Source organism: Triticum urartu, chromosome 6 (genome assembly GCF_003073215.2).
Source record: "Triticum urartu cultivar G1812 chromosome 6, Tu2.1, whole genome shotgun sequence".
Lineage (NCBI taxonomy): Eukaryota > Viridiplantae > Streptophyta > Magnoliopsida > Poales > Poaceae > Triticum > Triticum urartu.
Genome location: NC_053027.1, coordinates 341,179,195 through 341,196,093, shown reverse-complemented (window position 1 = coordinate 341,196,093; position 16,899 = coordinate 341,179,195). Strand labels below are relative to the sequence as shown.

At 43.2% G+C, this 16,899-nt stretch overlaps 3 protein-coding genes across 3 annotated transcripts; all 3 read left to right on the top strand.

Annotated features, from left to right (window-relative positions):
* The first annotated feature begins 2,733 nt into the window (after positions 1-2,733).
* LOC125516770 (cell number regulator 2-like) lies at positions 2,734-8,400 on the top strand. Its single transcript, XM_048682088.1, has 5 exons — positions 2,734-2,948; positions 6,395-6,492; positions 6,610-6,681; positions 6,808-7,020; positions 8,324-8,400. The coding sequence occupies exons 1-5, from the start codon at positions 2,734-2,736 to the stop codon at positions 8,383-8,385; spliced, it is 660 nt and encodes a 219-aa protein (XP_048538045.1). The 3' UTR covers positions 8,386-8,400.
* Positions 8,401-10,524: 2,124 nt separating this feature from the next.
* On the top strand, positions 10,525-11,359 carry LOC125517456. The gene is made up of 2 exons (XM_048682657.1): positions 10,525-10,889; positions 11,007-11,359. Exons 1-2 carry the CDS (start codon positions 10,576-10,578, stop codon positions 11,068-11,070), a joined length of 378 nt encoding a protein of 125 aa, XP_048538614.1. The 5' UTR covers positions 10,525-10,575; the 3' UTR covers positions 11,071-11,359.
* Positions 11,360-13,133: 1,774 nt separating this feature from the next.
* Positions 13,134-14,151, top strand: LOC125517455. Its single transcript, XM_048682656.1, has 3 exons — positions 13,134-13,562; positions 13,733-13,805; positions 13,899-14,151. Exons 1-3 carry the CDS (start codon positions 13,333-13,335, stop codon positions 13,902-13,904), a joined length of 309 nt encoding a protein of 102 aa, XP_048538613.1. The 5' UTR covers positions 13,134-13,332; the 3' UTR covers positions 13,905-14,151.
* Positions 14,152-16,899: the final 2,748 nt, after the last annotated feature.

Sequence of the window (16,899 nt, the reverse complement as noted above, 5' to 3'; positions counted from 1 at the left end):
GCTCTATATGTGCAACTATTTGCTGTGCAGTTCAATTTCGTCAATAACAGTTTCAGCAATACTACTACGAATTACGATATTTGGTTGCTGTTAAGGATATTGCAGTTAACATGCTTTTTCGTTTTTCAATTGTTGTTTAGCGACATGCATTGTACTGAATGACTAAATATGCAATCACAGGCTACATAGCAACAAGAAAGAGTGTTATCTTAATGTTCTGATGATGTCTAGATATACAGGTAATAAAATCTTATATAATGGGATGAATGGAGTGTTGTACTACATCATTTTCAATTGTTGTTTAGCTTCTAATATTAAGTTGGTCCTTTTAGGTACATATATCATTGCCAAAGATCCACACTTCGACTCTTTCTGCGTATGGGGCAATGAGATATTCATGAACCAGCATCAAGTGAGGAAACTGATAAAGATTGTTACTAAAATGGGTCAAAAGATGTCAATCGAACTATTTGTTTACGCTTTATGCAAGACAACAGTGAACTGCAGAATGGTAAGTAAGAACCCTATAGCCTTCTTTTTACTGCTCGTAATGAGTTGTGTTAGATGACAATATCTGAATCTTTTTTCTTTTGCAGTGGATCCTGAAGCAGTTTACTCAAAAGTACCTCTCAAACTACATGATTGGCGGCCGGCCATCACAGGGGGTTGGACTAGAGTCTGCATGCCTTCTGCATCCAGGAGAGCACAATAGGGCCATTCCGCTTCACCTTGTTCAACAAATGGAATATCTGTCGCCTCTTTATTTATCATCTGTAATATTACAAGTATAGAACTTTGATACATCATTCTTTATTTGGTGCTTTTGTAATTCTTAAACATATGTACCTATGAATCGAATAATGCATTGGTTGTTTGAACCTGATGGATATGAATAAAGCTATAGCCTACTTTCAAGTTTAAATTGGGTACAATTTTAAATAGCAGTAATTAAATTAGGGCGAAATTACGTTGTGTAGGTCATTACGGCACACACGGTTGGTAAAACACAAACGTTTGCGATATACACCATAATCTGAGACGGTTCACAGAGAGGAAACGTGTGCAAGCATGCACACAGTTGCCGTTTGCAAAGCGTGTGTGATGTCAGACACTATCACATACGGTGCAGGAAAACTAAATGTACGTGATTGTCTACCTATAGTACACGGTTTATAATCATGAACTGTTTGGGATATGTCAGGCATCGTAAATCTCCCGTGCCTAGAATCTACCTAGAAAACTGCCATGCCTGGAATCTGCCTGGTTTTAGGCAGAACCACAAAACTCCGACTACGATGGCAATGAAAGCACAAACAAGTGGCAAGGATGAAGCATTTGAGATATTCGAGATATCAGAAACGGTTATACAAGGACAATTATATGCATTAAGGCTCCCTATCCCCGACGGTTTCTGGGTCGTGTGGGAAGGACCCCCCTATCCCCACACTCACTTGGAGACGGTTCCATATGGCGTCGCAGAAAGGGGTTAAAAACCGTTTGTTTAGGATCGACGTGCACCAGTGGATGAAGTATAAACTAAAAAGAACCTAGAAGAGGAGGGTTTATCCTACATCGACGGTGCGTAGGAGTGCGAGAGTTAAACAAAAGAGAAAAAATCCATGATGAAATATGAAAGGAATATTCTGAAATAGTAGAGGTCTAGCGGACTTGGTTAAAAGAAGATTCCTTAGTGATACATCGATATAGCAAAAATTGGATTTCATGGCTTTATTAGAGACGGGTGGAGATAATTTCACTCCCTAGTTTCTCAACACCATTTCAGGTGGGGTTGATTTTGAGTGCCACTGTCTACCTCCAAGAGGGCGATCTGGAGGGATCCTACTTGGGGTGAAGTGCGAAACTTTAGAGGTGCTAAATGTGGTTCACGGTGAATTTGCTGTCAAATTTTGTGTAAGATCAAAAATTGATGGCTTCAGATGGGCTTTGGTGGCCGTATATGGTGCGGCGCAACCAGAGCTTAAGCCTGACTTCCTCGTAGATTTAGTGACAATTTGTGGGGATGAAAGGTTGCCCATTATGGTTGGAGGAGATTTCAATATCATTAGAAGACAAGATGAAAAATAATGAAAATTTCGATGGAAGGTGGTCATTCATGTTTAATACCATCATTGAAAGTCTCAACTTGAGGGAGATTGACCTCACTGGTAGACAATTCATGTGGGCTAATTCCTTGCCAATTCCTACTTACGAGAAATTGGACAGGGTTCTCATTAGTGTTGAGTGGGAACATAAATTTCCACTGGTAACGGTTCGTGCTCTACAGAGGGCCATTTCTGACCATGCCCCACTGCTGGTTGATTCCAGGGAATTGACCCATGTGGGCAACAGAAATACTTTCTCTTTCGAACTAGGATGGTTTGAGAGGAAGGGCTTCATGGAGCTCATTGCGACAGAATGGGCTAGGGAGTCTGGTGGTACTTCTCATGTGGAAAGATGGCAAAACAAAATTAGACATTTGCGCCAATTCTTGAGGGGATGGGCCAAAAACCAAAGTGGTATTTACAAAGTTGAAAAGGAGAGACTGACACAAATTATTAATGAACTTGATTTGAAAGAGGAGTCCACACCCTTCCTAATATGTCTGAGCGAGATATTAAGAATGAGGCCAAGAAGAAGTTACAAACCCTTGTGAGAGACGAGGAGATGAAATGGGTGCTTAGAGCAAAGGTTTCTAAGATCGTCCAAGGAGATCATAATAGATAGTTCTTCGACATGGTAGCCAATGGGAAGCATAGAAAGAAGAAGATAATTCAGCTCGAACAAGATGAGTGTACAATTGTAGGACATGAGAACCTAAAATTGTACATCTCTGAGTATTATAAGAAGCTTTTTGAAGCACCCGAAGAAAGTTTCGTAGCTCCAGATGAGAGTGCAATCGGGGACATACCTCAACTTAACTTAGAAGAGAATGAGGTGTTGTCTGCCCTGTTCACTAAGAAATAGATGTTTGATGCAATAACGCAAATGAAGCATAATAAAGCCCCTAGGCCGGATGGGTTTCCGGCGGAATTTTATCAGAAATGCTGGCATATCATAAAGGGAGATCTTATGCCTATGTTCCATGATTTGTTCGATGGTCACTTAAACTTATTTCACCTCAATTTTGGAAAAATAATGCTATTACCAAAGAAGGTTTAGGCTATTCGTATTGAGCAATCCAGACCGATCTGTCTTTTCAATGTAAGCTTTAAGATTTTTACAAAGGTTGCCACAAACAGGTTGACACAGATTGCCCATTCGGTTGTGCAACCAACTCAAACTGCTTTCATGCCAGGACGACACATCCTTGAAGGGGTTGTGCTCCTACATGAAACGTTGCATGAAATCCATACGAAGGAACTAGATGGTGTGATCTTCAAAGTGGATTTTGAAAAAGACTATGATAAGGTCAAACGGCCCTTCTTATAGCAAGCTTTATGTATGAAGGGGCTCAGCGACTCTTGGAGATCTCAGGTGGATTCATTCATATAGAAAGGTAGTGTTGGAATAAAAGTCAATGATGATACATGACATTATTTTCAGACACGTAAGGGGTTACGACAGGGAGACTCCATGTCTCCTGTGCTGTTTAACATTGTAGCGGCTATGTTGGCAATACTTATTGGTCGGGCCAAAGAGAGTGGCCAAGTAGGAGGACTCGTCCCCCACCTTGTAGAGGGGGGTGTCTTCGTTCTACAATACGCGGATGATACTATTATATTCATGGAACATGATCTTGCAAAAGCTAGGAATATGAAGCTTGTATTATGCCTTTTTGAGCAACTACCTGGGCTCAAAATTAACTTCAATAAAAGTGAATTGTTTTGCTTTGGGCGAGCCAAAGAGGAACAAGATGACTATAGAAATTTGTTCGATTCTAAAATGGGACCCTTACCTTTTAGTTATCTAGGGATCCCAATTCATCATAGACGTTTAGCGAACAATGATTGGAAATGTAAAGAAGATCGATTTGAAAAGAAACTGAGCTGGTGGAAGGGCAAGCTAATGTCTTACGGAGGTCGGTTGGTTCTGATAAATTCGGTTTTGACGAGTCTGCCGATGTTCCTTCTATCTTTCTTTGAGGTGCCGGTAGGGGTATGGAAAAGACTTGACTTCTATAGATCCCGATTCTTTTCGCAAAGTGATGAGGCCAAGAAGAAGTACATATTGGCTAGATGGGATATCATTTGTAGACCAAAAGATCAGGGTGGGTTAGGGATAAGAAATTTAGAGATAAAGAATAGATGTCTTCTTAGCAAACTGCTATACAGACTATCTATTGAGACTGATGGTATGTGGGTACAAATCTTGCGGAATAAGAATCTACACTCTAAGACTTTGGCCCAGGTCACCGCTAGGCCAAGGGACCCACTCTTTTGGAAGGGATTAATGAGGATGAAAGTAACTTTCTTCCAACGGGTGAAGTTCCTAGTTGGTAATGGGACCACTACTAGACTCTGGGAGGATACATGGCAAGGGGAGACCCCTTTGGCTTTGCAATATCCCTTCTTATACAATATTGTGCAACGTAAGGAGGATTATGTCGCCACAGTATTAAACTCGATACCGCTTAATATCCAATTTAGGAAATCCTTAGTTGGGGAACGTTGGAATGCTTGGCTGCACTTAGTCTGTAGGTTGATGGATGTTCACCTATATCCGATCAGGCATATACAATTCGCTGGAAGTTAACCACGAACGGAATCTTCTCAGTGAAATTCATGTATTCAGACCTAATTGATTCCGGGCCATCGTCGAGGTCTTTGCACATTTGGAATATTAAAGTTCCGCTTCGATTTAAAATCTTTATGTGGTTCGTCCATAAAGAAATCATTCTAACCAAAGATAACTTGGTGAAAAGTTATTAGATTGGTAACTCCAGGTGCAGTTTTTGTGATCAAAATGAAATGATTAAAGACCTCTTTCTTGAATGTCCTCTTGCAAAATTATTTTGGCGGTCAATTCAAATAGCTTTTAACGTTCACCCCCCATGGATCATAAATACGTTATTTGGGACGTGGCTTAATGAAATGAACATACATAGCTAAATATATTCGGATAGGAATATGTGCACTATTCTGGGCTATATAGAACACTAGGAATGATATGATTTTTAATGGGACAAAATTCACTAATTTTTTGCAGGTTATCTACAGAGTTATAGCTTGCATCCGTATGTGGTTCTTACTCACACGTGCGAACTTTAGGGAGCTTTTGGTTATTGGGTGCAACCGCTGGGAGACGGTCGCACGGGCTATCTTTACCCGATTTGGGTGACGAGCTAATAATAGGCTAGGTGTGTAGGCATCATAGCTTGTTTTTCATTGCCGGATGTGGCACTTTTCAGTTCTATATCGCCGGAGGTGAGGCTTTTCAGATTTTTTTCTTTCGGCTACTGCTCCGTTTATGAGCTTCTTTGAACCTTAAGACTTTGTTATATTTTTATTTAATAATATGACTGCATGCATCAATTGATACAGAGGCCGGGGGTCATCCTCCTTTAAAAAAAAGAGGCTCCCGAACATGCTTGGGCGCATCCGGTCAATCCGCCACGTAGGACGCGGCCCCATCCCGGACCACCTTTTCTCTTTCTTTCTTTATTTTTTCTTTCTCTCTCTTCATCTCCACCTATCACATGCAACTGATCGGACATATGAGGAAGAAAATAAAAATTATGGCTGCGCGGATGGACAAACAGGGGCTCAAAATAGACACGCCCGGCCACTGACCGGATGTGTCTGTGAACGTTTGAGGGAATCGAATTAAGGATACGTGGCTGAAAATGCTCTTACCAAGTAAGATAAGGAGTGCCACACTAGCACTCCCTTTGCTAGTTGCCTTTTCTTGTACTCCCTCTGTCCCATAATATAACAGCGTTTTTTTACACTAATTTAGTGTCAAAATGCTCTTATATCAAGGACGGAGGGAGTAGCTCTCAATTGACTTTACGGGCTACAAGAGTGCACGGTCCAATGTCGTTGAGCATCTTAACCGTGCGATGACGAGTTGATGGATAATGTCGGTGTGCAGAGCTTTGCGTACCATCGCTCTGAGGATAGCTGTGTTGGCGCCGAAACCTTGCCCTAGCTCACCCTCCCGTCACTCTCACTCTCTCTCGCCGGTTCAAACCAAAGGAAGAAGAAGGAAGAGATGGCACGGTGGACACAATGGTTTTTCCGGCGCACAAACGCCCGCTGCTCGAACAGCTTTTCCGGAGCTCAAACTCCACACCCCACACCATTACAAGGATCACCGCGGCGATCTTATACCCGGGCCAGCGTTGGGCCACGACCCCCACGCCAACACCCACTCCTGCGCATGGTCCAGCCCGCTGTGGACGCGCCCATGATGCGCTCCCACACTCATACGACGGGCAGAGCCCGCAATAAACCAGCGCGAGCACTCTGTCACCCCGTGTGGTGCACACTGGTGCTTGCGCAACCGTGTCCTGGTCCAGTGGCCTGTGCGGCTGCTTCGACGACGTTGGCGGCTGTAAGAGCTCTCCCCTCCCGTTCTACTGGTCATGCTTTCGGTTCCCATGCGTGCCTCGTTGTGGTTTCTCAAGTGTGATCGACGGCCGGGCTCATTACCACCTGTGCTGTGCTGCAGGTTGCCTGACCTTCTTCTGCCCCTGCGTCACCTTCGGGAGGATCGCCGCGATCGTCGACAAGGGAGACACATGTCAGTCCATTTGTCTTAATTAAACCTCCACGATCTGACGATTAGCAGTATTTTATGTTTCGGTATGCCTCTGTTAATTGCTGAATGACATGGTCTTGGTATTGATCCGGCAACGAACGATCTCAGCTTGCTGCCTGAGCGGGACCGGGTATCTGCTGCTCAACTGGTTTGCAGGGTTGGGCTGCCTCTACTCCTGCTACTACCGCTCCAAGCTGCGGGAACAGTATGGCCTCCAGGAGAAGCCCTGCCCCGACTGCTGCGTCCACATGTTCTGCGAGGCCTGCGCCCTCTGCCAGGAGTACCGCGAGCTCAAGAGCCGCGGCTTCGACATGAGCGCCGGTGAAGCAATCCATCCTGCTCTCTCTTTACGTATTTCACTTAGCCGGACCAGACTTTGACAAACATTTACAATATCATAACGTATAAGATTTGCGTTATACTATATCGCCGGAGTAAGTCATACAATATATTATAATTAATATGATGTAAGTACGAACAATTTATGTCACACAAGAAACATACTAATACAGGAATATTGAGGTGGTTTAGCAGTGACTCCCTCCTGTCACTATACGAGACACAACATGAAAGTGACAAATACTTCATGAATTCTTTGAAGACGTCAATCCTCTAATTATTTTCTTTGATAAAACGGTTGATTATGCACTAAACAGTACTTTCTTCGTCCGAGTTTTAAAATCTCCCTTGTATTTTCGACCAAACTTTGGCAGTAGGATTTCACTAGCAGAAAACTATAATTATATGACACAAAAATTATATTTTTGAATTCGTATTCGCAAGAGAGTTTCTATAGTGATATTATTTTTTTAGTACTACATATACTACGTACCTTCGCTCCAAAATATTGGAAGTTCTAGTTTCAGTTTCCCTTAATAAGATGTTATTTATGTTTGACCAAAAATATATAAAACATATTACTATCTAGAATATCAAATAAATAAATATATAAGCATTGGATCATTAGTGAATAAGCATTGGATGACGTTCTCCCACATCATTGTCCGCGGACTGATACCCACCGGTTCTCCGACGGATATGATGGTCTATTTAAGGGTCATAGTTGGAGATTCCTCAAGAATGGACATTTGACTCTCGGCCTCTATGGAGGGTTTTTTTTCGAAAAATTTAAAATTCAAACTTTTCGGTTTCAAAAAAATCTGAAAACATTTGTGCATGTAAATAAGGATGTTATGTGTATGTGTGTAAAATTTCAGGATGAAATACATGGTTTGGGAGGAGGAATAGTATCATGTGTTAAAAAGCCCAGATTTGTCTTTTTTACACAGCCCTCATTTCAACGTATTTTGCCCTGAAAATTTAAACACATATGTGTTATCCCTTCATGTATATCTGTATTTTTTCAGACTTTTTTGAAATGTAAAAAATAAGAATTTTGATGAAATTTGAAATTTGAATTTAATGGCCTCCTTGGAGACCGAGCTCCCAATGCAATTTTCGGAGATGCCCGTAACTAACTATAGAAAGTAGCAACGTGCCAGCAGTTTCAGGATAATACAAAGTATTATAAAATACAGTGCATCTCTAATGTAATGGAGGGAGTACGTATCACCGGGCGATGCGGCAGTGCCTGTTTTAATCAACTTTCGTGTCGGCTCTACAGGATGGCAGGAGAACGGCGCCGCGACCGCCGCGCCCCAGATGAACCCAGGGATGACTCGTTAGTGCGTCCGCATCTTCCGATCAGTCGACTACTGCATGCTTATTAGTCGACTACTGCACGCAGTGCATGCCAGCTTCTACGCCGGTCGTGTCATCAGATTATGTTTATGATCGAGTGTATGTGTGTCCGCCTTCCACCATATGAGTTGTTTCCATAGATATTCGAATCGGTATAATTGTATCAATGCCTTCTTTATGTGCTATATGCTCTTACAGCATATAGGGTCAAAGGAAATGCGATGGCGTGTAGCATTCCCAAAAGGGTTAGATGGGGTTAAACTTATGAATAGGGTCGTTTGTACTAAACTTTTCCAGTAAGTTCAAATTTGTAATTTGGTCACCACGCCAAGAAAGAACTCCTAAGTTTTGAAATACCCTCATAGTTTTAGCATGGTCTAAGCTAAAAATGGCTAAATCCCAATTGCCTGAATAGTTCACCTGACGTCAATCGGTTTGGACGAAGAAGAAGATGTAGCCCGAGATCAAGATGGGAGGCCAGACCGGCTGCGGTCTCCCCGACAAGGCTCGCTAGGACCTCATTGGAGGCGGGGATGAGATGACTCATCATGATGTCGCCACTAGAGGGGAGGAACCGGGTTGATGGTGTGGGGGCAAGGCAGGATGCAATCGCTGGGGCCGACATCGGTGCCGGAGATTGGCAGGGCTTTGAGGGGTGGCCAATAACCAATGCGGCATGTGTAGGGTGGGGCAGCAAGGCGTTAGTGGCAGCGCCACCACAAGTAGCTAGAGGAGGAAGACACACTGCTAGCTGTGGGATTTCCATCCAGTGGCTTGAAAAATCGATATTCTTAAAAGCAAGTGATAAATAGATGTCCCTAAATTTTCATGGAAACACTAAAGATCTGACGTCAGATTTTTAGGCATGCCAAGTCTGATGTTTTTATGGCAATTTATATTGCCACGATGACGGTAAATTTAGTTTGCAAGTACGGTAATTTTATAATAAAAAATGAGCTGAGGCGAATTTGCCATGTTTGCCAACTGAACTCGTCATCCTCTGACAGCATAATTTGCCATGAAAAAGTTCGATATGTCATCAAAAAATCTGACATCAGATTTGTAACGAAGTCCTTTTTTTATACTATCTCGGGTAAAAGTACAAATGTTATTACCAACACGACTCACTAAACAGTAGTAGCAGTGCAACACTAAGCGCTGCACCATCGTCCATATATAGACCATGAAAGAATTCCTTATTTGGCACTGTTTTAAATTTCGTTTCCCTATTTAACATCGAAGAAATATTTCTTCCCTATATAACACCAACTTTAAATTTTGTTCCTAATATAACATTTCCGTACATTTTTTGATCTAATGGTGTTAAATGACATGTGAAATGACAAATTTACCCCTAACACTAGAAGGACCTAAGGCAGGTCAAAGTCATTCTCATTGGCTTCACCCGGCCCACAATCCGCTTGCACAAGAACACCGATGTTGGAATTAAACCCAACTCGTCTATGTCCGTGTCTTGTACGCATACATGTGTATGCATTGATTTCATATACAACTAGAGTTTGATACTTTGAAAAGGCTAGCTTGTGTTGGCACCTGATATATAGGTACACTGAACCGTGACCCTAATCAGAAATACTAGCAATTAAAAATCCCAAGGCACGACATGGTCAAAAATAAATCCAAAGGCACGACACAGTCCTTTTGTAATCAACTCGGCGTGTCCTCGTATTGTTCGCCTGTGTCGTGTGCGTGTTTCGTCTAATCGAGCCGTCAATCAAGCAAGCCGGCGGCCATATTGTTTTATACGTGCGTGTGCTGTGTGCATGCTAGCTTAAGAAATCCATCCAGTAGGGAGTTAGCGTACGTGTGATCTCCAGGAATATGACACCATTCTGTTACACTAACCATGGATTCCACCCTTAAATAGGACACCGGAATAAATAAAAAAACCCTGAATAGATGTATGAGGGTAGAATTGTCATTTCACGTGTCATTTAACATTGTTTGCACACAAAAAAGATGAAAGTGTTATATTGGGAACAAAATTTAAAGGCTGTGTTAGATAGGGAAGAAATATTTTTCCAGTGTTAAATAGGGAATAAAAGTTTAAGCCAGTGTTAAATAAGGAATTCTCTCTATAGACCATCCAGGCCAGGCCACATTTCAGTTGAAACAGAGCAACTCTCCGTAAGATCAGTGAGCCAAAGAAGCGAGATGGCACGCCTGTCTTCCGTTCCCATCTCCCTCCTGCTGCTAGCTAGCCTCGCCGCCGCCGCCTCGGCAGCAGCCGCGGATCAAGAGGAAGAAGGCATCAGGATCCGCGTGCGGTACCCAACCAAGGAGCAGTCGCAGTGGCTGGACCGCTGGGCGGAGAAGCACCAGGCTCAAGGGTCCGGTGAAGGCTTCAGGATCCGGCCGGCCACCGACGAGGAGTCGGCGTTTCTGAACCGCATGTCAGCCCGCGGTGCGGAGAAAACCGGCGGCGGAGCCGGCTACGACGGCCGCATTGAGTTTGGCGACGAACATCCGTATGTTGCATCCTCAGTCCTCACATCCATGTCCACATACTATTGAACTTTGCTCTACTTGCGCTGCTTGCTTGCTAGCACTCACCATGGATATTGAATTTCGCTTCTGGGGTGCAGAAGAATCGTTGTGGATGCCTTCCACTCTCGAGCTCACACGTCCAAGGCGAACGATGATCTTTAGGAGCATTGGTGCAAGGAGTGGCTGTCGTGTATCACTTGCCTGTTTTAGTAGCTTGTTTTTTTTGCTAATCTGTTTTAGTAGCTTGTTATGGCGTTGCGGCCAGTAGAGTTCGTCCTCGGAAATATTATTGAATTCATCATCTAGTAGTTGCAGTGATTGTGGTTTATTGTGCGGTGTGGCCTGTTCTCCATTTGAGATTGTGCTCGTTTGTTTCCTAATATAAAGGGGCGGATCACTCGTGCAAATTCCTGTAAAAATTTATTTGGTTATTTAGAAAGATCTCCTATTACTTCTAGAATGTTGATCTTGGTAAAGCAAATGTGAAATCATGTAAAGAGCGATAATGACATGTTTTGGGGGACACAATTTGAATCTCAGAATGTCAAGTTTTATGGGAGGGAGGTAGTACACAACAAAGACAACTGTACATGCAGCAAAGAAAAAGGGAAACATGATGGAGGTCCATGAATAAAAGAAAAATAATGAGTGAGTAAAGAATTTTATGCGCTGTGAAAATAGTGAACAACCCTTTTACCGTGAAACAAAGAATCTGTTTGAACTTTGTACCGAGTACTGACGAGCAACTACAAGTCACATGCATTCAACACAATTCGGGTAGTGGTACTTCTCATGACATGAGACAGTTGAGGGCTCAAACCAAAGTTGAAGTAGCGCCAGTGATTGGTAAATGATGTGCAGAATACCACGGAAATTCGGGGGACAAGTAACTGCGGGGGCACTCATCACCTGCCAAGCCCCGCCGCCTGCTCGATTTGGCTCGCGATTTGCGAAGTAATTTAATCCCTCACAAAGGCACAGTAAAACAAGAACATCCCTCGGAAAGATTTAAGTTTCAACAATAAAACTTACAGTTTTTGCATTTAAATGCCCAGTTTCAACAAGTTTCAGAGATATCATTTAAGCAATTTTTTCTGTCGGTCATAGACACAAAATAATTGATTTTGATCGGTCACTCGTACTAAGTTTCAACATTGAAACTGAACCTATTTTTTAAGTCACTAAAATATATTTAAAATGGATCTTATTTCAATGTGTTGGTCACGAGAAACACAATTATGAATACAAAACTTAATTTAGAATTTTTGTTTAAGAGATCTAGAACTTTGCAAATTGGAAGCCAAAATTAAAAGCCGGCACAAGGGACCTGATTGCCCTCGCACTTGCGTGCCGTAAATCCTTGTGCAAAATTACTAGCATGTTCCTATAATATCTTGTGCTGGTTAGAAATATCAACATCATTATTCTGAAATGTTAGTTAAGCAGTTATTAAATCACATATATACAAGAGACATGAAATGCATATGTACACACTAAAGGAATAATGTGTGTAGGAAAAAAGAAAGGATAGAAAGGTAGGAGAGGGGTGGTTCAGATCAAATATAAAAATAATGAAAAATCATCTTAGTACTCGATCCGTTCCAAATTATAAGAAGTTTCAGTTTTTCAAAAATTGGGTGTATATAAACACATTGTACTGTATTTGTTTACTCATTTCAGTTTGTATGTAGTTTATATTAAAATATTCAAAACATCTCACATGAGTGAGCGGAGGAGTGCAAATTAAACTACATAGTACATACTACAAACATCTACAGACAACCTTTTACAGTGATTCCCTCAAAAGAGAGCTTTGTATTGTGAAACAAGGATACAAGGCGTCTGTTTCAAGTTCCAAGTTCCAACTAGTGACTGAGCAAGCACATGCATTGATTCAACACACACTCTGTGAGTCAAAATGTCAGTTGAGGCGAACGGCTCCATGACATGACCATAAGCTGCTGCTGATGACACCCACGTTGAACTAGCACTTGCAAGAGCTGGTAGCAGCTGGTACATGCATGATCACGCCCTGCAACACTACGGCTGAGTAGATTGGGGCACGCACTGCACTGATGCTGCTGCTGCCTGTGGTAATTCATTTTGGGCACATGCACATGCACTGCTGGTATTCGTTTGGCAGTTGAGTGGCGCGCACTGCGTGGCTGGTCATACAAAGTTACACGCAGCAACAAGAGCCCTAAAATCACAATTGGGATCCACGGTAGTACACAAACGTCCCTCCCTGAAACCCATAGTGGTAGTGGGAACTATGCATCCGCGGTAGGTCACGCAGCTCACGCGCATCTGCTCTTACCTATCCGGTCCATATATGCTTGTCTCGTCCGCTTGGCCGGCCACAGTTAGTTCACGCAGTTGAAGTAGCTTGTGTGCATTCCTCGGTCCGTCCGTCTCTAGTGTGCCATGGCTCGGCTCTACCACCTCACCTTCCTCTCCGTCTTCTTCTACCTCCTCCTCACCGGCCTCGTGGCTGCCGATCCGTCTGGAGGGAAGAAGGTCGGCAAGAAGGTGATCATGACGGTGCGGTACCCGGCTGCCGACTCGGGGGAGAAGATCACGATCTCGACGCGCCTCATCGGTGAGGGCGGGGTCGGCGACAGCCACTTCCATCTCGACGGCGACGACTACGAACCGTATGCCTCTCTCTCTCTCGCTCTCTCTTTCTCTCTCTCTCTCTCTCTCTCTCTCTCTCTCTCCAACTCATCGTCACAAAGCACACACTCGAGCCAGCCAGCCGTGTGGTTTAATTTGCTTGATTTAATAAATTTCTGGCTAAGCTTGCGATCGATCTTCACTTGTTCAGCATCATTTTCGCCACGAAAAACCTTGTCTCGGCCCTGGAGAAGGTGGGAGATCCGCAGGCCAATCTATCCGAGGTAACGCACATTTTGCCCCTCCCTATCTCATCCGTTGGTTCAGATTTCAGATCGCAAATGTAAGCTACTGACCTTTGCCTAATTGTTTCTCAGCTGTAGAAGCACGTACTTGACGTGAGTGAGCTTTCACGGGGCTCACTGCATGCTCAGTGGTGGTTGCATGCCCAGTCAGTGGAGATTGGCGATGGAGCTCCTCTTTTCTTTCCTCTCAGCGAGAATACATTAGGCGCTTTTTATTTTGTTGTAGTGCCCATTCGGGGAGCGTGTCCGGTGGCCTATTATTTAGGCTGTGTATCTTGGATTATGTAATCTTTTGGGTTCGAGAAAGAAAATATTTCGTTGTTCATCTATTTGTTTTTCTTCTGCTCAATTTTCGTTAAGTCGAGGACCTCTGTTGTGCTTTAGGATCAACAGATTAAACAGAGCATAGCTGCACAACTATAAAGAAATACAAATGGGAAGGACATAGAAAAATGTAAGAAAACAAAGAGGGATACGAGCGAGGAACCGATTGGGGTAGAAAACTGGAGGCTACATTAGCTTTATTTTTTCAAAAAGAAGGATTACCTCACGCAGCCATTTTATTAAACAAAGTAGCACCAAAGTACGTAGTTCAATACAAATTCTCAAGCAAAGCTGAATAAAATGAAGAAAAAAAACTGACACAGCTAGCCGAAAATATGACTAGATTACTAGACACCTATCCTACTGTTGGACCGTCATTCAAATTGGTTGAAAGTATCCCGTGTCACCGTCTCTCAACAGTTGCACATGTAGGCCATATACTCCTTGACTTCCGCATGACTGAGTAACAACCACATATGGATCCATCCATATGCCCAGGAGATGACCTCGTACATTAGCTAATAACGCCTCGTACGCTGGCTAGTAATTAATGCTACCATGACAGAGTCAACTTATTATTCACATATTATTTTTTCTTAAGTCGGACCTGAGGACTCGTTTTGTTAAACAAAATAGAAGAGAGATGTCCGGTTAATTTGTGGAAAAGCGGGTAGAAAATGTTAGAACAAATTGACGTGGCATCCTGCCTCCACCCTGCCTCACCTCCGGCAAGCTTCTATCCATGCCTCGCCATGGTGTCCCTGTCTCCAGCTCGGGGTTCGATCCGTTTAATCCAGTCAGAGGTCAAAACGAAAAGGCTGCCCCACTTGCACCCGTCAACCTCGAGCACGCTCCGCCTTGGACGTTGTTGTGAGATGCATCACCGCCAGCTCTGGCTTTGCTTCCTTCTCGGCCTTGCTAGCTATTGTCCCCTCGCCTTGCTGCCACTCACCGTGGCGCCCCTAGCTCGGCCTTGGGGCTTCGCTCCTCTCCCATCAAAATTCGACTCACACAGTTTGTAATCTTAGCCAACCGAGAATTAGCAAAATCAAAGTTCATTTGGTTATAGAAAATATGAATGCACAACCTTTTTTAGCGTGAAACAAAGGATCTGTTTCAACTTTGTACCGACAAGCAAAAGGAATCCATATGCATTTAACACACACTTTGACATAGAAGCTGAGAACCAGGCCACTAGCAAGCTACTGAATAATGGAAGGTTTTATTGCGTTGATCTTCTGGACCAGGCTAGTGTCTGTTTCCTGCTCGCTGCTTTGTTGTTTGCACTTGTTCTTCTGGAAAAGATTGTGATCGTATCGAAGGTTGTATCCATCGCAGCTACTCACATGTTTTGAGCAAGCGATGTATAATGATGCTTTACCTGGCTGCTTGACTATCTTTAATAAAAGTCGGGCGGGGAAAACCCCTATTTTTTAAAAGAAAAATCATGTGGAGGTACCATATGGATTGTTTGACCGATCAAATAGATGAAATATGAGCTATACGATCTGACAGTGACCTGACAGTGACCATATAATCACCTCAACACGTATATAATGACCGTATTGACTGTATTCTGAAGTACAGTGACCAAAATGAACGTACACGACAAGTTCAATGACCACCAGTGCATTTTACTCTTGAAAATATGAACAACCCTTTTTAGCATTGACACAAAGAAACTGTTTCAACTTTGTACCGAGCAAACAGAAGTCACATGCGTTCAACACACACTTTGACCCAGAAAAGAGAACCCGGCCACCAGCAACCGTACGTCTAGTAGACGTTTCTTATTGTCCTGAAAAATAATTTGGTTATTGAAATATGAATGAACAACCCTTTTTAGCATGAAACAAAGAATCTCTGTTTCAACTTTGTACCGATGAGCAAACAGAAGCCACATGCGTTCAACACACAGTTTGACCGAGAAACGAGAACCCGGCCACCAGCAAGCAACGGTCTGGTAGACGGTACTACTTGTCCTGAGGAGGCAGTTGAGGCAGACGCTCCATGCATGCATGAGTTGATGGATCACACCAAAGATGAAGTAGCAGCGGCGACTCGTACGTGCATGATCGGTCAGTACAAGGTGTGTGGGGTTTTGGATCATGTATGTCTGCTTAAACATCACTTATACATGACACTCCAAAACCTTTCAAAAAAGGACACGAATCGTAAAGGACGTGCAGACCACTAGCATTTTATGTTAGACATATCGAACTGCATTGTCGTGTAAATTTAGTGGGGTTCATGAAATATGAACAAAGGGAAAGAGTACAGGAAAAAGAAGGAGTGGGAGGACTGGCTTACATCAAAGAAAAAAAAGAAGTGAGAAATATCTACAAACTGCCATCTGCTGTGAAACAACAGGTCTGTGTCGACTTTCAAGTGTACAGCCGATGAGCAAACAGAAAGCACATGCATTGATTCAACACACACTTTGTCAGACAGAGAATCCACAAGGCTGCAGCGTCAAACTGTCACCACTGGGCTTGTTCAGACAGTTGATCCAAACGGCTCCATACATGATCATAAGCTGATGGCACAAACGGCTCCATGCATGATCATGATCAGGTTGACAGCTGAGCGGCGCACACTGCGCCAGTAGTGGTCACACAAAGTTACACGCAGAAACAAGAACTCAGCTCTTCAGCGTTCATGCGTTTATGTATTTATTTATAACAGAATATCCTCACCAGAAAAAAACGAGCCCCGTGTCGCTCCCCGCGAGCGACCCAGGCGCTAACCC